Source organism: Thermobia domestica, chromosome 2, assembly GCF_964235325.1.
Source record: "Thermobia domestica chromosome 2, izTheDome1.hap1.1, whole genome shotgun sequence".
Taxonomy (NCBI): Eukaryota; Metazoa; Arthropoda; class Insecta; order Zygentoma; family Lepismatidae; genus Thermobia; species Thermobia domestica.
Genome location: NC_137455.1, coordinates 141,996,968 through 142,020,990, shown reverse-complemented (window position 1 = coordinate 142,020,990; position 24,023 = coordinate 141,996,968). Strand labels below are relative to the sequence as shown.

Genomic DNA, 24,023 nt, shown 5'->3' with positions numbered 1-24,023 from the left:
TTGCTAGGGCTCAATTACTATTCAGGAAACGAGATAAAGGATTTCAGCTGTAGCAGAGTGCGAATGAATATGAGTACGCAGTAGGTGATGCAGCTGAGGTGGCGTATGGATACATGTCATGTGGCAACGGCGAGGAGCAGCATACATATCAACATTCGAACGTAAGTTTGGGTCAATTGTAAACATACTACCATAGACTAAAAGTTACTGTAGTACGTTCGTTGGGGTGTAGAACTCTGACCCCCTTCATACAGGTTATATAGGCTATAGCAGTCAGGTTGGCTCCTTTATGTATCAAAGCTCAGTACTCAATTTACATAATAGCGAGTACAGCAATGACAAGTGAAGGCGGGTTAGAGCCTCGTAGGGCACGTTGTTTTCTATTTACAATAGAACGGGGAGGCATGTCAATGTTTTACACCCTTCGCCATTCGCTATAATGTGCAAAATAGCTTATGTACGGAAACAAAGAATACATAAGTCATCTGTGTAGTTAGGAACAGCGTTACAAAACAACGTACGATTTATAATTATGGAATTGTAATACAAAGGTACTTTGTACTGATCACCGAGCATAGATTGGCGCCTCTTTTTTTTCACCACCACTAATCGTTTTAATGGTGGCATACTACTGTACGCATTGGCTCTTAATTTTACGTAGAGGCTGCGGTAACTCAGTGGTAGAGCTTTCACCTCTGGTGCGATGAGGCCCTTGCTTTGATCCCAGGATTCTCAGCTTGCGGCAACTGGTCTTTCTGGTGGATAAACACAGTGTGCATTGGTTTTCCCGGGGTTCCCCCATTTCTTCTCACTTTCTTCATTCCACTATCTTTTTCATTCTCATCATCATCGTCTCCTTTAGCCTATCCAACACAACTGTGGGAGGTAAAACTCAAAGATTTCATTTATTTTTTAATCCAAAGTCCCACGATTGTGCTCCAAGGCTAAGAGAGATATTGATAGAGATGGATAATAATGGTGTAATGAAAATGTGGACGTACGTTTCTTGGAAACTTTTGCATGGCTTTGTGACCTTGTTCCCAATCTGAATTGAATTCTTAGCAGTGGAGTTTCAGCACATTTGTGAGGGGCAGAAACTGTCGCATGCCCCTGCCGTAATGAAGAAGGTGGAAGGTAGGGACTGAGTCCTGGAACTCCGGACCTTCCCCGAAATCGCTACTTTTATGTAAATTTTATCTAATTTTAGGGACAATTTTACATATTTTAATACAATTTGACCTCGTATTGAACTTGGAACCCCTCCGAAATAAATTCCTATGTACGTTTCTTGTAGTTGGAAACTGGAGAATCCTGGAAAAACCCACAAACGCGGTGTTTTCTCATGTAGGATTTTTTTTATGGTAGAAAAGTAGGCATATTGGACTGCAACGACTCAGTGGTAGAACTAGCCTCCGATGCCTGGGGTCCCTAGTTTGATTCCACCCCCGTCAAGTGGGCAGTGTGAGTAAACATCTTATGTGTGTTTTCTCGGGATTCCCTCACTTTCTTCATTACACCATTTTCGCTCAATATCATCATAATGTCCTCTTGAGCTTCGTAGCATAAGCGTGGGACGTTACACTCCAGCAGAAATTGTTGCCGTTATTCTGAAGTGGACGGATAATTCTTGAATCTGAATTATCAAGAAGTTGGTATAATGTTGGAGGAAACTGAAGAATCTTGAGTAAACCACGTCGATAAAAAGGAAAAGTCTTGAGAAAGTGGATAGTGATAAAAAGGAAAATGTTCAACTGTCTGATGCAGTAGGAATAAGTAATGCACCTAAAGTACAAGTCGTCGTGGTATTCGTGGAATTTTCTTGACTTGGAGTGGAGAAGATGTGTTATGTTATAAACAATACCTATAACTATAGGTGTTTATTTAATATAAATTCTGGGTGTATTAATAGTTTGAATTTTTTGCATGTTTATATTTTGATTATATTCTTTTACGTCTTCTCGTATTTGAGAACCCCATTTCTGTGCACCGTTTCTCACTTTTGAGGAAGATTTGAGGAGGTGAGAAACACAAAATTGGGGTTATACGTCTCATTTCCTAAAATGTTACTTTCTCAATTTTAAGAAAACATACATTTTTTCTCAAATCTGAGAAAGCATTTGCACCCTCAAAAATGAGACATAATTCCTCGCATTTGAGTCATTATTTCTCAAAATGATTCGAGAAAACCGAAATCTCACTTTTAAGAATGTATTACTCGGTGCACAGGTAAGAAACGGATGTTCTCAAATACGAGGATTTTTTTCTCGAATTTAAGAAACCATTTTTAACAGTGTACGTAATTCAGAATTCGGCCGTCTTAAAAGTCAGGCATTGGTATAAATTAGCATTATAAGTAAGATTCAGGTAATAACAGAAATCCAACATAAACAGTATCATAAACAGGATCATCATCGGTATCCTGCCAAACATACCAAACTTAACAAACAACCATCGAGAGAACAGTATTAGGACAAGATAACAACCAAGATAAACATAGAGATCGATCAAAATAAACAGTTCATTTATTCGAATATATTTTAATACAGTAGAACCCCTCTCGTCCGTCCTCGGCTGGTCCGTCACTCCAGTTTATCGGACCGTTCTCGAGCCGAACTTGTCCGGACTAGTCAGTGACTCACGAGTCCCATTCTCGTTTACTGTCATCGCAGCATTATTGTTTACTTGTCGTTATCGCATATCCGCTTAGTTCTTCGTCATCACTTGTATCGATTCTTTCGTTTTGCGTGTTTTTTGTACTGTACTGCGCAATTTTTAGTGCTTACTGTTAGTTTCTTCTTGCTGTAGAGAACAATACAATTATTTTTGAGTTCAGAAATTATTTTCTGTAAATCCCTATTTTTCTGTGTACTTTCTGATATTCCCACGTTTTTTGCGTTCCGACCAGACTCGGACTGGCCAGGGCAGGAGGGCAGGAATCCCTGCCGGGGCCCTTTCTCAATATATATTGTAGTTTGTTCCGTTCCCAGTGTTCGATGCCCCCAAACATTAAAAGTAGTCTTGGGGTCCCATTATTGGAATGAAACTAACAGTATTATAAAGTTCTGTTTGGGACCCTTTGTTTGTGGCCTAGTAAGAATATATTTCAACAATATGGAAGAATGGGACCCCAGTAGTAATATTGTTTAAATGTGTATTGGGGCCCTATGAATGCCGAAATGAGACTAACTTTTATAAAGTGCTGTTCGGGTCCTCTGTTAGTCGTTTGACAAGTTATTGTAACACCATAAAGAAACAGACCAGGTCCTTACCCTGGGACCCCATTACCACGTATAAAAGAATCTGACAGTTTTACTAAGAAAAACCACCCCCTCTCATCGCAGGTTTTACAAGACTTCGTTAAACAACAACAACAACAACTAGTAGTAGTAGTAGTAGTAGTAGTAGTAGTAGTAGTAGTAGTAGTACTACTACTACTACTACTACTACTACTACTAATAATAATAATAATAATAATAATAATAATAATAATAATAATAATAATAATAATAATAATAATAATAATAATAATAATAATAATAAGGGAAAATGGGGCCTTCCAAGCGAGGCTCCTGTCGGGGCCCTATACTACCCAGTCCGAGATTGGTTCCGATCATACCTTCACTCCCAAAGGTGACGGATTAGAGGGGTTTTATTGTACAATGAAAATATGGTGTTTGTATCAGCGCTCGTTGTCACAATGTTTAATACTAAAAATTATGATTTTATACTCATAATCAAACATCTTGTAAAAATGTAAAAATCTCACAACTCTGAAACGAAAATATAATTTTGAGAAGAAATGAGTGATAACAAATATTGTCTTTGTACGGTAGACATACTGATTCATAAAATAAATCAAACTTGCGGAGCACATATGACAGGTAGCAGTGTGAGTAAAGTAAACCACCGTACAAATGTCATATTTCAGTGAGCTTTAAAATTTGTAAAGCTTATCACTGACGAATGCAGGATTACTGTGTACAGAAAATGATACAAACTGCAATTTAGCAGAGAGGCGTGTTTATAGTGTACTTTATATTCTCAAGGGAATACCAATGATGCAGTAATTAAGCTTTTTTTCTTTGGAGGTAGAGAGACATGAAAGTATTACGTAAGGTACATATTTTCATTTTTTTCGCCAATTTTCTGTCACATAAAAGCTGGAAACTTGCTTTCTGTTGGGCAATTTCCGTAGCGTACGCATCTATGTACATCATACTTTTATGAGTTCATTAAGCAGTTTTTTGTTTGTTAATTTTTTTGTGAAAAATACATTCTTGCTGCTATCTCTATAGAGCGCGTTCCATTTTTAAGTCAGACAATATAACGCCATGGAAATAATGCAAAAACCGCGCGTCCAGGACAACTATTGCAAATTTTGAATTGTTACAGATATTTGTAAACATTTTTCACTTATTTTAGAAGCCTTTGGTGCTTTGAATAATGTTAGAGATTTCAGAGCAAAGAACTGCCATTAAAACTGAATAACGTGTAAAAGTGGAGTAGTGTTTTCGGAGTCTGTGCCTTGTAATACGTATTAGATTCAAGAGTCGGAAGCCAACCGTGCAGGTACTGTAAAGAGCGAGCAGCCAAAATCAATGTGTTAAGACAGGCTTTCTCAACCTATTTCATGTCACGACCTTCCTTTATTAGACTCTCTTGGCAGCGATCCCCATAGGTAATCTCCAGTTTGTAAGAAAATTTCTGTTACATTTTTATTGTATTTCAATGTGCAGTTTTTCACTAGTTTCATTTCTTTTTTGTTCCAATTGGTTTTTAAACGATTCTTTAATAGTTTATTTTTTATGTTTTGCTGTGTTTGACAGTAATAGGGATATAGATAGATATGGATACATTTAGATATATAGATGTATAGATATATATCAAATAAGAACTAAAGATAATCTAAAAATAAATCTTTTCGTTACAAGATTCTAATTTAATTTATCTTTCTCGCCTCCGTTCGTCGCCCAAGGTTCAGAGGAACATTACAAAGGTAGAGAAAACAATTTACTATATTATTATTATTATTATTATTATTATTATTATTATTATTATTATTATTATTATTATTATTATTATTATTATTATTATTATTATTATTATTATTATTATTATCATCATCATTTCGTATTCACTGGTATCTCAAACAGGGGACGAACTAAAGTATTACTGGATCCATATGCTTAAGAGGGAACAGGAGTGGATGCAGCTAGTACAGATTAAGAAGTTAGATTTTAAGATGAGCCATTAACACTATTCAGGGTTTATGAAATTTTTTTAGCACTGACTTCGTAAAAAGGAAGAGATTCTCAATTCAACCTACTTATATATCGTGGGTACGTTCAAGCATAAGTTCGATATAGTTGCACCGATTTTGATTATTATGTTTTGTTTGAAAGAGTATACCTTTCAGTAATACAAAATACATTTTTTTTAAGGATCTAAGGTAATCTTCAGAGCTAGGCTGTGGAATACCTCAAGGAAGCTGAGTTAATTATAACAAAATATCATGCTTATAGGCAACCATAAACATTTTTTATCGTGATTATGGTTGCATAATGGCAAAGGAATTGTATTGTAAAATTTCGGAACACTAACATTTTAAACAAGTGGGATTACGTGTGTGAAGTCGATTAAAACTTTCTTTTGAAAAGAAGTTTTATGATTACCACTGTATGTTTCAGGTCTATCAAGTTTTTTTTTTTCTTTTTCTTGTTCTTTTTTTCGGTACAAAGGTTCAATATAAATGACAAATAAGTTAATGCAGCTGTACCAATGGAAACTTGCAAAGCATACTAATCTTGTAATTTGTTACATTAACAATAGATTTCCGTTTGAAGTTTCCGATCAAAAAAACTTCATAGATCCTAACTATGCAATAAAAAGTTATGTCCGATATTAAATCGAAGCTTTTAATCCATACTAGTCGTATCCACACCTGCACCCTTGAGTGAGCAACAATTTTCAATATGCTTAGTTGCTAATATAAAACTATTATAATAGAACATTAGGAAACAGATATAAATATGCATGAACTTGTTTAAGAAAACAATGATATTACTTTCTGTTTGAGTTCAAGTAATTGAGAAGTGAGACTGACGTGTGAAAATACTGAAAAAAATACGAACAAGAAGAAAAAAGAGAGAAGCGAAAATGAACAATTATATTCTTTCATTATAGTTACACTTGTTCAATTCGCGCGCAATGGCTATAAAATGCACGTTATATCTGTCAAGTGGGCAATAAGGACATACACTTGTAATTCAAGTCTCTTTAAACGTCAAAATACCACATTACGCTCTCTGCCCACCTATAATCGGAGCCGCGGTGGCTCAGTGGTAGAGCGTTCACCTCTGGTGCTTGGGGTCCCGGATTCGATCCCAGCCCCCCGCCAAGTGAACTTTGTGGTGGACAAACACCGTGTGCATGGGTTTTCTCGGGGTTCTCCCGTTTCCTCCCACTTTCTTCATTCCACCATTTCATTCATTACTCATCATCACCGTCTCCTTTAGCCTAACCGGCATAACCGTGGGACGTAAAACTCAAAGATTTCATTTCATTTCATTTCTGCCCACCTATAATCCAGTTTCTTCAGGTTTCCGTCATAGATTTCGGAGCGAAGTTTCAAATTTACCGCTTTGACTCTCCAGTGTGTTTTGATGATACTATAGTCGATAATCAGTTGGTTGTATCTGCTAGCAGGCATTCCTATTCATTCGTTCTCATTTTATTATTTACTTGCTGTTATATTACCTCATTAGTTGAACTAAAATTGTGCAGAATTGCTTTATTTAGTTGGTAAACATTAAAATTTATTTTCTTCTCATTTAATGTTTAATTTTCTCGTGGCTAAGCTGTTAGCGTATGTGCCTTTGGTATGGGAGATCCGAGTTCGATTCCCAGTGGGGGCTCGTGTGGTTCGGAAGCTACGTTTAACTGTATGTCCACGTCTCATATAACCTCGCTGTTGAAAGGGACGCTAAACTCAAAATCAAATCAAATCAAAATCTTTGTTTAAGGAACTGTAAAAATATTTCTCTTCAATGTACACAGCTTATAACAATCCAAAATCTGGCACTATTCATGTCCGGAGATTGCTGGATTCTTGAATGTGAACCTGTATATAAAACACAAAACTTTGTTTAGGGTTGAGAAGCTTGGCTTTACTAAATCGTAGCATGGTTTAACAAATAGATTTAATTTAAAATTTGTAGGAATAACATAAATTGTACTTTTTGTTCAAATTTTACAGAAAAATTAAAATTAATAGAAAAAATAAAATGGAAAGAACTATATTTACTCTGAGTACGCGATATTTAATTATGTTTAATTTTTATGTTTAATTTTTTCACTCTCCGTTAATTTTCTTTCCTCTATATAAGACAAAATTAAAGTCAATTTGGTTAGCAATTTCTAAACGCATTATACATTTTATTTCTCTCTCAGAGACAAATCAAGGCTGAATAGAGAAACAAATGAAGCCAAGAATGTGATTGCTTTGCAATCCATCGTCCTGAGAACGATTCCAAGCGATGATTACCGACCTCAGAAGAGTCTATTGTTTAACAAATCCAATTGACAGAGGAAAAGCGAAAACAGAACCGAGTCTTTGATATTGAGAGTTACATCGAAAGTACCGCTTTGTTTTTCTGTCAATTCTAGTAATTATGTATCTAACTTTATGATCACTTTTCTGGACATAAACTGTATTCAGAATGAGAACAGAATCGCGTCTTCGGCTCTGATATTTATTTCGAGAAGATAGCTCCGTCTTCTTTTTCATCCAAATGAATTTATGCTTGATTTTGTGAATTATTTCCTAATCGCAAACTGTTTCCCGGATGTGTTTTGGGTAATGTTATTCTGGAAAATTGATTCATATCACCATCGACATCGAAAGGCCCTGCTTTGAAGCATTAAGATGAAATAACAGCTAGGGATACGCACGAGACAAGATTTATGGCTGTCTCGTCTCGAAAATGTGCTTTAAAAGTGATGTCTAGACTCGAAAAATGTATATTTCTCTATTGGAAGAGCCGTGTCTCGACTCGAATTTTGTCAGGAAAATCCTGTCTCGACTCATCTCGTGCGCATCTCTAATAACAGCCAACAGAATGAAGGAAATTTCAAGTTCGAAGCCCGGTTCAATTGGCCTGTTTCTATTTTTCTTCTGCCTCTACGTAGTGTTTTTTGCAGAGGATATCATGGCTAGATTTAAACCAGCGGAATGTCACAGACTACCTTCACATTCCAGAGATCCGAAACTCGTTCTCGCCCATTGAATTTGAGACAGAAGACCTTTCTCTACAGGCAGCAATGGACAATCATCATATGCTTCATTAATTGAATATTCAAACTAAGTAAAGTATTCGTGTGTTGTTCTCATCGCTACGCTTGGAACGTTTCCCATGGACAAATTTCAGTGAATTGAGTAAGTAAATCCATTTATGTGTCTCTTTTCCAAAACTAAATGCCTTGACGCAACTTGTCCTTGAAAGTCTTAATGTACACCTGAGTTCGATATTTCTGAGAGAAACGAATTTCATGTTCATTTGGTCCCCACCTTAAATCAAAACGAACTTAGTCCGTTTCACATAATTAGTTTTGTTATCATGAATGTTTTTTTTTATTATTATTTTTATTCAAAATTATCTGTAAGTTTTATTTGGATATAAGTAAAAATTCAAATGGAACCAAATGCCAATCCAGACGACAATCCGTAGCGGAAAATTGTTAGGCTGCCCAGGATCGAATTTGTGAGAAGCCATTCTAACGAACTTCAAGAAGAAGGTAGGTTGACAAAACTTTTTCCTCGCATCTAAAAACGACGAATTTATCCCATTGTACCTATAAATCGTTAAATTTCTCTTAAATGAATTTCCAAAAGATATCTTTAATCCAGAGCGCGAAATCCTTTGTCGCCATTGGCGACCAAAGATTTTAGTTTGGTTTTAGTTTCGCTTCTACTTTTTCCTTAGTTCCATTCTGAAAGTGGATGACCTATCTAAATAGTTTTTCTCTCATTCCCAAATGGAAGATTTACTCTATTTTATGAAAACTAAAAAAAAAAAAAAAAAAAAAAAAAAAAAAGCTTTCTCCGTCCATCAAAACTTGTTTTCTTGAAGTCACCTCTGAATAAAGTTCTTTCAAGCCAAGACTATCTATTTCAATTTTTTTGCACCTGAAAGCTGGTAATTTGCCCTATTTCATGAAAATCGAGAAGATGTAAGCAATTCCTAGAAGTCTTGCAGCAGGGAATAATGAATGGCACTTAGGTAGTGAAGAAAATACTAGTAGTCTTTGTAAATAGATACAATATTTTAAAATAATAATAAAATGAAATAACGACCTTGCTTCAAATTTTTATTTTTAATACCTCATAATAACTATTTGCTGTTTTATCAAATACTATGATAATTATATTATATTATATTATTTATTTTATAGATCCCTGATGAGGCGACTAGGCGTCGGGAGGCAGCCTTGCGCCAACATTCATTCTTCCAACTTCGTATTCATCTAAAACGAGGTCGAGATCTCGTCGCCAAGGACACTGGAGGTAAGAATTTCAACTTTTCCCAGCCGCCAATAGCCTGAGAATTTTCACTTATTAGCCTTCCTGTTATTACAATAATTAAATGGAAGTAGTTTTCTGCGGTACTAGTAAACTAGCCCAAATACCTTCATTTATTTGCTTGTAATTTATTATTGAGTTATTATTATTATTATTATTATTATTATTATTATTATTATTATTATTATTATTATTATTATTATTATTATTATTATTATTATTATTATTATTAAAGTTTACAACGTTTCGTGGTTTTGCCTTTTGGTTAGTTTAGTTTATGAGAGATGTACGATGTTAATGAATTGAATGGTGAAAGAACAATGTTCTGAGTGGGATTCGAACCCACAACACACAGGTCTTGGGATCACTCTCGTAATTCCTTACGCCGATTCTTTACTATGACTTTATTTCACCCATTTTATTCTTGGATTTTGTCCAGCCTTTTGATGCCGAATAAGGATTTTATTGCAACTCCAAATTGTAAGTTCCTAGTTTCTGATATGGAACTATAGTATTTATTCGAATGTAAAGTGCTATCGATTCTAAGACGCAAGTTACTATTTCTCATCCAAAGAAAAAATGTTTGGGAATCTAAGACACTGTTGATCGTTTTCTTTTGAATCGATAGAGTCAGTTGATAGCAGGGACGGATCCAGGACTGACTTTCTGGGGGGGGGGGCGGTAGGTTGTCATAATCCTACTTTTAAGGGCTCCAAACTCTGGGATGGATTTTATTTACATATATAAAAGAGCCCCCCCTGGATCCGCCCCTGGTTGATAGTGCGTCCGCAACCGTGTTCTTGTCGTCTGTTTATGCACCACCTTTTTTCTTTATCTTTGCCTCTTTCTAATGCATTGGAAATATCACATTTCTTATCATGAGAGAGGAGAGAATGCTTTTTGAAGCGGCGGAAACTTAATTTTCCACTGCGTGCGATTCCGTGTTTGACTTTTACAATGATAGCAACCTCATGGCTTGAATCGCTAAGCTACTGGTTGTGCTGCTCCTGTACCGTGACTTTAAACTGCTTGTTGTTGCTTACATCCAGGGGTTGCAAAACTGATATATCATGTCAAGTGGAATCAAAAGATCCGTCTTCATTTGTCGTATTTGTTTCTTGAGATCGCCAGGCAGGGGTCCTCTAAAGGGGTTCATGCAGGGTATCGATTTAAAATTCAACAAAGCATCAAGTGAGCATTGGAACATATCTTGTACCAAGCCAATCACCAATTCCTGACTCCTGGCACGGACATCAATTGCAATATCTTTCTAATAGACGCTCTCCACGTGAATGTAAGATACCATCGATTCCAAAAAGCATTGATTTAAGAAAATCTGTTTGATTTAGGGAAGGCTATTTGGTCGGGAAAAAAGTGCATCTTACATTCGAGTAAATACTGTAATTTAATTTTATGTCTGCATTTTACGCTCTTTCTAGAATTTCCTATCGAAAATCGAGCCCAGTACCACGTACACCGAAGACAAGCATTCTAGCCACTTGGCTCCTCTTCTCTACGTACAACATCTCCCAAGAGTGAGAGATCTGCAAGATCATATAAGAAAAAGATTCACGTATGGGAAAGGTAGTGAGGAAAATTTCCTTATCGGAGAGTTATTTAAATATTTACTTTGGACTAAATCAAGTGTAAAATAACAAAATTGAGCGTTGAAATTTATTTTACGATTATTATTTTTTTTTTTTTTAAAGCGAGGTACTGCATTGCCTGAAGGCGGCGGTGAAGCATAAAGCAAATCCTCCGCAGCAAAATGAAGTTCCATTCTTTGTCAGCTGTGAATAATAAAGTAGTTTGCATATCAAACAGGGGGTGGGGGTGGAGCGTGCTCCAAAGCCAAAGAGGAACTGCATCACCAGCAATTTGTTTTTTCTCTGATATTCAGAAATTGAGGCAGAGAAAATGCTTCTTTAAAAAATCTTTCGCGTAGGTAACTCCGAACGCATCAAAAATAAAACTTCTCGTATTTACATTTAGCAACAACTTTCAAATCTGTCTTCTGCAATTCTTGTTCTCAATTCCATTTAATTTACATTCGTAAGTGTTTTTGGTTTTAAGCAGTATCGTGATAATGTTTTTGTTGTCTTTTAGCATTTTTCGAAGAATGCAATGAGGAAATCAACCGACATTTTATTTCAAGAAGCCATTCTGAGGTAGTCCTTAAGCCCGTTCTGCCTCTTTTCGTCTGATCAATTATCTCATACAATTATGACAGATAAATAATACAAGATTTCTGTCCGCCGTTTTAGGTTAAATAAGGATCCGTAGTTTGCCTAATGTTCGATTCACCTAAAATGGCGGACAATTAAAAAAAAACGTGTGAAAATTAATCTGGAGAAAAAATACTAAGGAAGTTCCATACTATGCATGCCTGCAACCAACCACATAAGTTTGGGGGAACCATAATTATCTTTCGGAGGGCACAAGTCATTAAAAATTTCAAGTCGCTCTACATCAATAATTACTGAGATTTTACTAAGCATGGTAACCATAATATTAATTATATACCTTCAATCAAGCTACATACTGTAATAATAATAATAATAATAATAATAATAATAATAATAATAATAATAATAATAATAATAATAATAATAATAATAATAATAATAATAATAATAATAAATATTTCAAGAACGTTTAATAACCTGTACAAAAACTAACACTTGTTATGAATAGATTCCTAAGAGAATTTCTATAATGAAATTTTACTTATTGAAGTATGTTCTACTATTCAGCAATTTAATTGTGTATGGAACTACTAATTTTCCTTATATCAACCTTTTTTTTTTACCACAATTTCTTTCTTTTTGCCACAATTTCTTCCACCCCAAATATCAACAAACTATTTTATTGTTATTCTGGGCAAGATAAGTGTGGGGGTCTCTTAATACTACTCTTACTAATTTAGTGACTTAAAGTGTAGAAAGACTAAATTAAATTAAGTAAGCATAATAATCTTTACTATTTAAAACTATTTAAAATACACATTTAAAGAGAAATGAAATTTATTGATAGAGGTTGAAATGATTAAGCAAAATAAACTATATAGAAAATGCTCAATCGTTCCTATTGGCAGAAGTAATAATTTTCGATCCACCATAATTCTTAAAATTTTGTTTCCATACTATCAATATTCGAGTTTATAAAATTAACTAATTTTCAAGAACATAACCTTGTAATATCTTTCTTTTTAACTATTTTTGCCGTTGTTCGTTACTAAATGTACGCCATAAAAATAGATGCATTCCAGTTAGGTTTTACAGTAGAAACTTATTTTTAATTTCTTTTCTCAAAGGAACTGTAATCTCTGGTGTGATTCTTAATCAGGATGAAGCTTATACTGCTACCGAGTCTATTAAAACACTCCCATTTCCTCCTCTGCCAGTTTCTCGCCGACGAAGCTCTTCGACATCAACAATTCTTGAGCAATATGAAACAGAGGAAACAGTACCGGTGACCTGTTAGCCCTTCCCCTCCTCCCCCGCCCCATCTAAGCAAATTTGATTGGAATTGAGCCAGATCGTTTGATCGTCATTTAATCGCGTTTGATCGCGAGTAATTATTGTTTGATCGCCACGCGTATTGATGTAATAATACAAACAATTACATAAGAGCCTAACAGGTTAACCATGGCGATCAAACGATAATTGTTGGCGATCAAACGCGAGCAAACGACGATCAAACTATCTGGCTCAATTCCAATGAAATTTGCTTAGATGGGGGGAGGGGGCTAACAGGTCACCGGTGCAATTGTTGCTAACCGAACTATAAAGGCTAATACTACTGTAACAACTGGAAACTCTAAAGAAGCAGAGGGAATATCATCAAGAAAAGAGAAAAATATTCACTCTAGCTAACATACTTAGTTCTAATTAATAAATGGAAAATGTCGCCTATACTTCCGTTATTTCAGATTGTGACTTTATTTTAACATATTTTTGATATTTTATATCAAATATTTAACACAACGTGTTAAAAAAGAACCTGACATTTGCATGAAAGCTCGACATTTTAATGTCATTGTACGATTATCCTGGCCAGTGGCGTATTTAGAATTTTGTTTCGGGGGGCTATGCATATTCTCCTGAGTGAGTGTATATAGGCTATACTGGGTCTACGTAGGTATACAGTTATATATACTATATATAAATTTATCTATTTCGGGGAGGCTTGAGCCCGATAGCCACCCCCTAAATACGCCACTGATTCTGGCAATTACTTTTCTCCTTTGTTTCCTCGTTGTCTCACGCCCAGTGTCTTGCCTTGAGCAATGGCGTCTTCTTCTTCAAACCCTCTCTCAACAATGTCAAAATCTCCGTCTGTTAGGTATATTAGCCGCATAAGCAGAATCACCGAAGACTTTGTTGGTTGGCAATTTTATTTTCCAGAGTAGGGAATTGTTACTTAACTTGGCCGAAGTATTTTTCTATTATAACACATTCCTTGTTGAAGCAGTTGAATTCCCTTTCTGTTTCCATAGCTGGATTGCAGAAAGGAATCATAAACCAAGGAGCAATGGGGGTATCCAGAGTCTCCCAGAAGCAAGGATTCTGATTTACTTTCTCTTATGATCATGCAAACAGCTGAGATCATCTCATCCATGTTCGCGAATCGTGCACCGAACCTGGCCAGGAAGCACTTACACTCGTGAATTCCTTGTCAGACTTACAAGTGGCATGAACATTCAAGGTGAACGTCCTTGATGTATGTACTCATTCCTGTGTTAATGAGGCCGTTTAATTTCCATATGTATGAAGTCGCTTACTTCTATAGCGAACGGAAAATTGTACTGCTGCTGACATTTATTTATTGCTGCCTGCTGTCAGGGACGGATCCAGGGGGGCGATCGGGGCAATTGCCCCCCCCCCGGAAGAGGAAACTTTCTTATTTTATATATAAAAATAAAACACATCCCAGAGTTTGGAGCTCTTAAAAGTAGCTCTAAGTAGCAGTATTACAACCCACCGCACCCCCCAGAAGTCCGTCCTGGATCCGCCCCTGCCTGCTGTTCAGTGAGAGTTGATGAGAATTTTATCCACAAGAGGACCTTCTTTACTATTTTCTGTAGAACTTTTGAAAATTGACAAACATAGTACTCTGGTCCATATTTATGTCCTCCCCTACTCCGGTTTGAAAACCGGATCATTTAAGTATCTAAAAAAAAATGCATTTCTGTTCATTAGTAAGCACCCCACCTCTAGTTTCGTTTGATTCGCCTAGAAAATAATTACTTAACCACTACGCATTTTCTTTATCAAAGCGATAGAGAATTTTGTACTCCATTTCGAAAGTGCTTCTGCGCTCTTTTTAAATTTATAAATGTATCCATTTCCATAAAACATCATTGCACTGCTTGAATCAGCAAATTAGATGATTGAAGATTTTTGGAGAAACTACTTCAAAGTGTAAAAGAGATCTCCGTTTTATTCATACGAAATTACAGCTATCTCAATAGTGCTGACTCCTTCCTCAGGCGCTGAGTGACCTCTTGAAGAGCTTTCTCATCTTTATTCATAGCAGAAGGAATAAATTCTCCAAAATTATAGAATAAACTTACCTTGCTCAATTTTATTCATAAGACAAATTGAAATAACAAGGAGGAGGCGTGTCACTTTTCATTTGCTGATTAGCACCAGACTTGTCAACTAGATCTAGCAATTCTCTCTTTTCACGATAATACTCCCTCTGCTCCTTTTAGAGTTTCCAATTGTTGCAATAGTAGCCTTTGTAACTCGGTTAAAGACAATTGTTTTGTTTCCTCTGTTTCGTATTTCTCAAGTATTGTTGATGTCGAAGAGCTTCGTCGGTGAGGAACTGGTGGAGAAGGAGGTGGGGGAACTGTTTTAATGGATTCGGCAGCTGTACAAGCTTCATTACGATTAAGAATCACACCACAGATTACAGCTCCTTTGAAAAAAAAATTAATTGAAAATATTTTTTAAAACCTAATTGGAATTCATTAATTTTATGATCTACATTTAATAATGAACAGCAGCGCAAATCTGTCTTCAAAATTGGGGGACCCTAAGACCATTCCCATATATATATATATATATATATATATATATATATATATATATATATATATATATATATATATATATATATATATATTATATATTAAGTGATGTTCAAAATATTTATGAAGTTAAACAATGCTGTGGAGGATCAAGGCAGCAGAGTTGTCTTCAACATTGGAAGGCGGACAGATTTGAGGCTTATTCTGCGGGGAGATGGGTAGAGGAGGCTCATATTACGGTAGATTAATCTGATTTCTGAGGTATATACCTGTAGTATATCAGGTGATGTAAATGAAGTATTGGTACATATCAGTATTACAAATCAGTGCCGTGAACACATTCTGAAATCTTAATGCGTGCATATTTATAGTTGATATGTTTCTACTTAGGCATCCACAATGATCCTCATCCACAATGTAGATGAAAAACATATTTCAAATCTGATTATAGGGAGGGAACAATCCCTCTCAATTCCAAGACTGGGTTTCATGTCTCCCTCATCCCCTCGGAATTTGCGCCAGTGATAGTGAAAGACGACAAAAATAGCTAAAAAGAAATGTATTATTCAATTCAACTTTATAAACTCGAAAATTGATAGTATGGAAACAAAATTTTAAGAATTCCACGGATCGAAAATGGTTACCTCTGGCATAGAGAATTTTCTATGTAGTTATTTTGCTAAGTCAGTTTAACCTTGGGGGGGGGGTGCGGTGGCTCAGTGGTAGAGCGTTCACCTCCAGTGCTTGGGGTCCCTGGTTAGATCCCAGCTCGCGCCGTGTGGATTTTGTGGTGGACAAACACCGTGCTCGTGGGTTTTATCGGGGTTCTCCCGTTTCCTCCCACTTTCTTCATTCCACCATTTCACTCATCTCTCATCATCACCGTCTCCTTTAGCCTAACCGGCATAACCGTGGGACGTAAAACTTAAAGATTTCATTTCATTTTTTTTCAGTTTAACCTTTAAGAATTATTTTTTTAACAATTATTTTTAGTCGGCACGATCAAACTCTTAGAAGAGTTATGAACTTCCTTCTCTGAAAGTTGAATTCTCTAAGTTCAGATTCGTAAGAAAAATTATATTTCATTTGTATAAAAATGTATATGCGAAAAATACGGAGACTGTGCTGCCATCTATGTGCAAAGACAACCGCTTTCGAGCTTTCTTACCTACAAGTAACATTTAGGTAGTTAAGGAAATTTCTCGAATGTTTATATAATAATGATGGAAACTCTTTATTAAAGGCGACATTCATACAGAGTAGCTCTATCATCTAACCTTTCTTCAGCATTTAACTTCTCTATCTTCGGATCAGAAGCAGCACGGCTTCGAATTCAATAATGTTGGACATGCTAAATTTTCATTATCTTCCCCAGTCCCACCATATAGAATGAATTAATATGCTTTTATCAGAAGCTCTGGCCACTTCTCCTTCCTTTCTTTTTAATTAATTTAAATTTAATTACTTCGAATTTAAAATGTGATGGCATGTAGCATTTTCTAATATCAAGACCAAATAAATGAAATGATATATTTATTGCATCATTTCATTAAGTATGGATATACTTAATCGAACGTTAATATGAAAAATCTTGATCGCATTTCCACTCGCGAAAATGACTTCGCGTTATTAGCGCATTAAGTTTGTGTGAGAAAATATTTGCGAGAAAATAACAGCAAGAGACATAAGGTGTGAAATAAATTAACAATACCGACTGTGGGCGAAATCTTAATATTTATCTCACAGGGATATACTTAAACATATTCCTAGACTCCCAGGGGTTTGTGAACCCCAGGCTAAGAACTCTTGCTTTATTGTAAATGGTTATATTTTAATAGCATGACTTGAGACTAAAGTAGGCTTACATTCAATCTTATTAATAACAGGATTAGTGTAGCCGTCCATTAGCTCCAGTTTTTTTTTTTTTTTTTTTTAATCATTCAGTTTCATTAGCTTGTTTCCTCTTCTCTTCAGGTTCATTTTCTTCTTAAGCCTGATTTTCAGGTTAGTTAATTTCTTATTCAACTGTGACGGTGACAGGTATACCAAATGACAAGGTTCATGTGCGCTCCCTATTGTATTTATGAATATACAATATTTGGCATAATTTGAATGCAAGTTGTCCTAAAATCCTTATATATATATATATATATATATATATATATATATATATATATATATATATATATATATATATATATATATATATATATATATATATATATATATATATATATATATATATATATATGTATATATATATATATATATATATGTATATCTTCTGTATCTGAATGGGCCCAAAATTTACGGAGAAATCGGCGCCCTTGAACGGTGATGATGAGAAATGAAGGAAATGGTGAAATTAAGAAAGTGCGAGGAAACGAGAGAACCCCGAGAAAACCTACGCATACGGTGTTTGTCCATCACAAAGTTCACTTGGCGCGAACCGAGTTAAATTACATAAACATCTAACAGAGTACTTGCTTGGCCGTTTCGGTTCGAAGTGAAGGAAACTCTGGGAGTATACTAAGTCAAGTTATTTAAAAGTCAATTTTATTAATACAAAATTTGAGAGTTTGCCCACCTCACTCATGAGTAGAAACCGGATGTTTAGGCATTAAAAACGTAGAAAATAGGCATGCAAATAGGCACTTAAATTTTAAAAATAGCCACTAAAGTGTAACTCGAAATAAGAAAGATAAATACTCAATACAATTAAAAAAAATAAATTCAAGTCATAGATATTGTTCAAAGAATATAGAAACATACCTGTTTGTTAATATTTTTTAATGTATATATAAAAACAAAGGTTGACATGTATTCCATGTGTATTTTGTAAATACATTCTATACAGCGCTTTATCACTACATATAACAGTTCAAATTCTTTACATTTTAATCAGTACACACAGCAGTCCAGAGTTTTACAGCACTTTATTAGTACACATAGCAGTCCAAAGTTTTATTGCATCTTATTACTACAAACAGCACTTATTTCTCGAAGAGGCAGAACCCTTTCTTGAGTTACTAAATTATATATTTTTACCAAGAAAGCCTTATTTCGAAGAAAATGCATAGAATAGGCAATATTAGGCACTAAAGCAATTATTTAGGTAGGAAGGGGCCAAATAGGCAAAATAGACAAAATAAAATCGGCTTAAATTGAAACTATAACAACCTTTAAAAACTTTAAAACATTATTTTTCACCATATCTTTAATATTAAAGAATAGGCATTTTGCCTAACATCCGGTCTCTACTTATGAACAAAGTGAGCATAATCAAGACTCCGTTTTATTCATAAGATCCTATATGTGTCATTCCTTGACATCCCACAAGTATTCAATATGGTTAAGATTCAGGAACTTTGGAGGTTATGAAAGATTCTGAAAGTCCTCACTCTGTTCCTCAAACAATTCCTGTAAGAACGTGTGTGATGGTAATCGCGTTATCATCTTTGACCATGAGAATACCGGACTAAAAATTGGTCACCCTCTCTGGATTTAACATTGATCTGTTTCAATTGTTATACTGGTAGACCGATAACACAGAAAAAGATCAGGGCCCAAAGGGACAGACTTTAGTTTTATGCATTGTCAAGGAAAAATATTTTAAAATCCGATAGAAGTTGCAGCGGTCTGTGAATACAAGTCGATCTCAAATAATTTTCGGAAGAACATTCCAAAATAAGCCTTACCATGCCATTTGGAGTCAAGTACTACTAAAAGTACTAACTTTGGCAAATAAATCTGCATGGCTTCAATGGGGTCAGAACGACCTGGAAATAAAATGTATGATATGACAAGCTCCGTTTTTGTATGTATATCCAATGACGCAAAGCATTGAAAACACCGAAATTCTAATGAATAATTTCATTTGCAGAGAGAGAGAGAGAGAGAGAGAGAGAGAGAGAGAGTTGGATGTAGCTCAAGTCGGATTAAGTTCTTTGATGGTGTGGTTGCTTTTTGTACCATGGCTTAGGTCCACTTGCACAGGTGAATGTGAATGTGATTCTCACACAAGTAAATGTGATCCTTCTACTTTCCAAGATGTTCACAGGGGTAAAAGAGCGAAAGAGTTTGTGCTAATTTGAGGAAAACCCATACATCCTGTTATTCCTAATCTATCCTATAAATTGTTCTGATTTAAACCTAATTGAAAATATGTGAGGCTATTTGGAGCACCTAGTGAAACTCAGAAATATCATCCAGCACATCTCTGAAACTACGAAATCTATTGTTGAGCAAGTGGATTTTTTCGATGTACGATACCTGAACAGCTAATAGAGTCAGTTTCGAATAGAACTCAGGCGATTATCCAGGCCAGAGGATATTAGGTGAATTTTAAGATGTGACTTGCTTTTATTGGTGTATCTAGAAATCGAAGTGCAATATACTGGGATATATCTAGTCTGTAAGGAGATAGTGGGGCATAGTACCATACATTTCTATTTCTTGTGACATAAACATGGTCCACACAATACAGCTGCCACTACCGGCCTGCATCGTTGATGCCATATAGGACGTCTCCAGTGTGTGTTCGTTGCACCAAGCGTGTCATTGACTATCTGAACCCAGATGTGGGTCTTGCTTCTCATAACCAATCTGACACGGAGAGACCCGCTGACCCGGACATACCGGCGAAGTAGCCGAAATATTCGTATTACTACCGAATTTTATAGTGGATTGATGGTGTCCACTACTCAACTTCGAATATTCATGTATTTCATTCTCAGTAAGATACTTCTTAAACAAGGTACCATACCTTGAATATTTCATATATGATTTCATGTTTATTCCTCTCCCCATATTGAAAGAACATGCAATGGTTTTCTACACAAACTACATAAAAAAGATTCAACAAAATGCTATTTGGTATCAGCGCTATCCCTCATATTCTACCCAACAAATTTTACAGGCTCATTCAATTAAATTTTGACTATCCCTCGTAAGAAAAATATCCGGCTTCCCTTTTCTGTAACTCTTCAGCATTTATATTCTGTTAAACCTTGTGGTTTTCTTTCTGTAGAATGATTTAACACACGTGGACGCGCACAAGAAAGAAAGAACATTATTGATTTAGCAAGAAGATAAGCAAAGAGAGAGAGAAAAGAATATAGCGGTCCCATACATACTATCCATTCATATGTATGACAATGTTTGTTCGTCTTGAGGTCACGAGTCTCGAAGTTCGTGGCCAACTGCATCACTGTTATCTCGTCCTGTAGCTATGCAGTATACCAGGATGTATATTGCATCATGAAGAAACTCTGATATGGCAACAAGGTCAAACCCATTATTTGGAATAATGGTTATAGTTCAATGAGCGATTAGTGTATATTTTGCTGTCTTTATGAATCCAAAAATTATAATATTTATTAATACCATTATTAATTGAATTGTGGTGGTCAAACACCGTGTGCGTGGGTTTTTTCGGGGGTTTCCCGTTTCCTCCCGCTTTCTTCATTTCACAATTTCATTCGTTTCTCATCACCGCCTCCTTTCGTCTAGCCGCCACAACCACGGGACGCAAAATTTAAAGATTTCGTTTCTTTTTTCTTCGAAAATTCTGTCTAGGAATTTAAAGCTTAAAATACCTAGGTATATAAAACGATAATCATGCCTGTTTTTCTGTATAGTTGCGAAACATGGTCGCTTACTCTGAGGGAAGAGCATTGACTGAAAGTATTTGAGAACAAGATCCTTAGGCGAATATTCGGACCCAAGAGGAACGGAATGCAGGGTCATTGAGTTAGGTGGGAAGGTCATGTAGAAAGAATGGAAGAAAGTAGGAACGCTTTCAAAGTATTAACTGGAAGTCCAATCAGTTGAGTTGAGTTGATTTTGAGTTTAACGACCCGTTCAGCAGCGAGGCTATATGAGACGTGGACCTACTGATTAACGGGGAATCCAAACCAAATGAGCTCCCACCGGGAATCGAACCCAGGTCTCCCGCGTCGAAGTCCAATCAGAAAACGACTATTAGGAAGAGCTAAATGCAAATGGGAGAATAATATTAAGATGGATCTCGCAGAAATAGGAATAAAAAATAGAAACTGGATCCAGTTGGCTAAGGATAGAAGTCAGTGTAGAGCTTTTGTAAACGCGGCATTGAACTTCCGGATTCCATAGGTCATAGAATTAGGAAGTTAGTGTTTGAATTAGGAAGTGTTCGGACTTCTGATCAAAAACATTTTAAAGGACTTCTCCTATTGAAACTTGAACACATCTCTTGCGTACAAAAGGCTAAAAAAATACTGGGTTCTTAAAAGATAATGATTAGATGCGTAGGCGTCTTACATGCGGCGCCATTAGCCCCTAGACTTCTTGTATAGGGTTTATCTAACTACTGTACGATATGTTTTCTTAGTGTGTGACGATATATTTTCTTAAATATTCTGATATAATTTTATATATCGCACCACAACTCATAATGTCGCAACAGCTCTCTTTGATAAATCGTTTCCTCCTGCTTGTATGTCATTAATTGATCCAATTCAGTAGTTAAAGTTATGCATATTATTATTATTATTATTATTATTATTATTATTATTATTATTATTATTATTATTATTATTATTATTATTATTATTATTATTATGTGCTTACAGTGGCGTGCGTAAGGTGCTTTCGTAGTTTTAATCCTGTCCTTTAGGAAGGTATGGTGAAAAATCAACATTTATAATGTTAAGATATGTATGGAAACGCCTGAATTTATGTGATCTTAGGAGCTTGAACCTTCCGACTTACCTTGACATCACTGTATGCTTATTTAGTTACTTTTTCTGATAGGAGGTTTTAAGGGATTATTGTGTAGTTTAGTCTTTACGGATTAAAATGTTTCAAAATATAAGAAATACTTGAAGAACATTTACATATTTGCCTCAATTTAATATCTCAGGGGCGGATCAAGGGGAGGCGATCGGGGCGATCGCGTCCCCCCAGAAGAGAAAACTTTTTTTTATTTTTTATATATAAATAAAACCCATCCCAAAGTTTGGAGACCTGAAAAGTAGCAGTATGACAACCCACCGCCACCTCCCCCAGAAGTATGTCCTGGATCCGCCCCTTAACTCCGTGTAAATAATAAAATATGCTGTGGTATTTTTTTCTTTCGTCGCGTACTAGTGGTTTCTAATTCGGATTTGATACACTTTTTGTTTTGTGGAAATAAGCGATTTGTGATATTTATCCCTTTGTAGCTGCAGTGAAACAGCGGAAACCTGACGGTGTTTTTCTTTCTTTTTCTTTCTGCTAAGGAAAAAGCTTTAGAAATGTAGTTCTGTAACATCCGTGTTATAACTGGTGGAAGTTTCCGTTTCACAGTTAATAGAGCGTAAAGGTGATAAAAATATAATCTACTGTTTGAACTTAAAAAAAAAAAGTATTCCTGAAAAGAAAATCGAAATTGGAAAGTTCAATGGACTTATATTTTCGCGATCTTAAAAAAAAAAAAAAAAAGTAGCAATGTCCATTTGTCTGTTTGTTCATAAATCCGTTTGTGTCTAGGTCTAGCTACTGCATTGTTCAACGATTGAATGATAAAGTTCATCGTTCTTATCAGTGTCTGGACTTACTGCTGTAAAAAGATCAGAACCATTACACTGTAACAAATTTCACAGGTAAAGTTACAGAAAAACATTGGCAATCTGTTTGACATTTCTCTATGTAAATCAATTTACGCCTATAAAGTAAAATTACTAATATGAAATGGTGTAAAATTACAGTTTTACCAATAAAAATATCATAATTTCTTATAAATTTACTGTAAATTTGTGAAAACATCCAGCAAATTTTGTAATTTAATCTAAGGAAATGTATATCAACTTACAAAATTCAGGGCAAATGATTTTACATTAATATTTGGCAATTTAATTACAAATTTTTTTTCAGTGTATCAATCTACTTGACGTGTTCTGTTTCTTCAATATCACTTCATTCTTTATTTTTACCTTTCTTTATATATATGTTATAACCTACGAAAATTAAACAAAAACGATTGCAAAACTTCAAAAAAAAAAAAAAATCCGAGCAAGCTGGAATTTGATGGACACTTTCATTCTGATATCGTGAGCATATCCTGAAAAGTACCTTACCCTTGATATGAACTTTGGGTTTTAATTTTTTAGAAGGTAGTGGGGGGAATTCTAATTTTTTCAATTATCTCAAAAATTGTCATTTTTTTAAGAAAATAGTTATGAGGAAAATTGTAGGTTATAAAATTCTACACACAAGAAGTTCTTATTTGAATTTCAAAGATATAGACTGAGTTATGTCTGAACAGAAATAGGGTGCAGTTTTTAACTTGAGAGTGTAAAATATCTGGAGAAATAAGCATCGGACGAGAAAAAATTTAGATATAAAACGTAAATATTTTGGAGGAGGAAATTCACGTGTGATGAAATTAGC

At 35.3% G+C, this 24,023-nt stretch overlaps 1 protein-coding gene across 3 annotated transcripts in view; it reads left to right on the top strand.

Moving 5' to 3' along the window:
- Mctp (multiple C2 domain and transmembrane region protein) overlaps positions 1-24,023 on the top strand; it is a 955,910-nt gene that overhangs the window by 595,201 nt on the left and 336,686 nt on the right. For all 3 annotated transcript variants that reach the window (XR_014129216.1, XM_081746500.1, XM_081746491.1), the window contains exon 5: positions 9,451-9,562. Coding sequence is in view for 2 of the 3 variants with exons in the window: in XM_081746500.1 (XP_081602626.1) it covers positions 9,451-9,562 (112 nt within the window). In the remaining variant the exon portion in view is untranslated. The remainder of the gene's footprint in view (positions 1-9,450; positions 9,563-24,023) is intronic.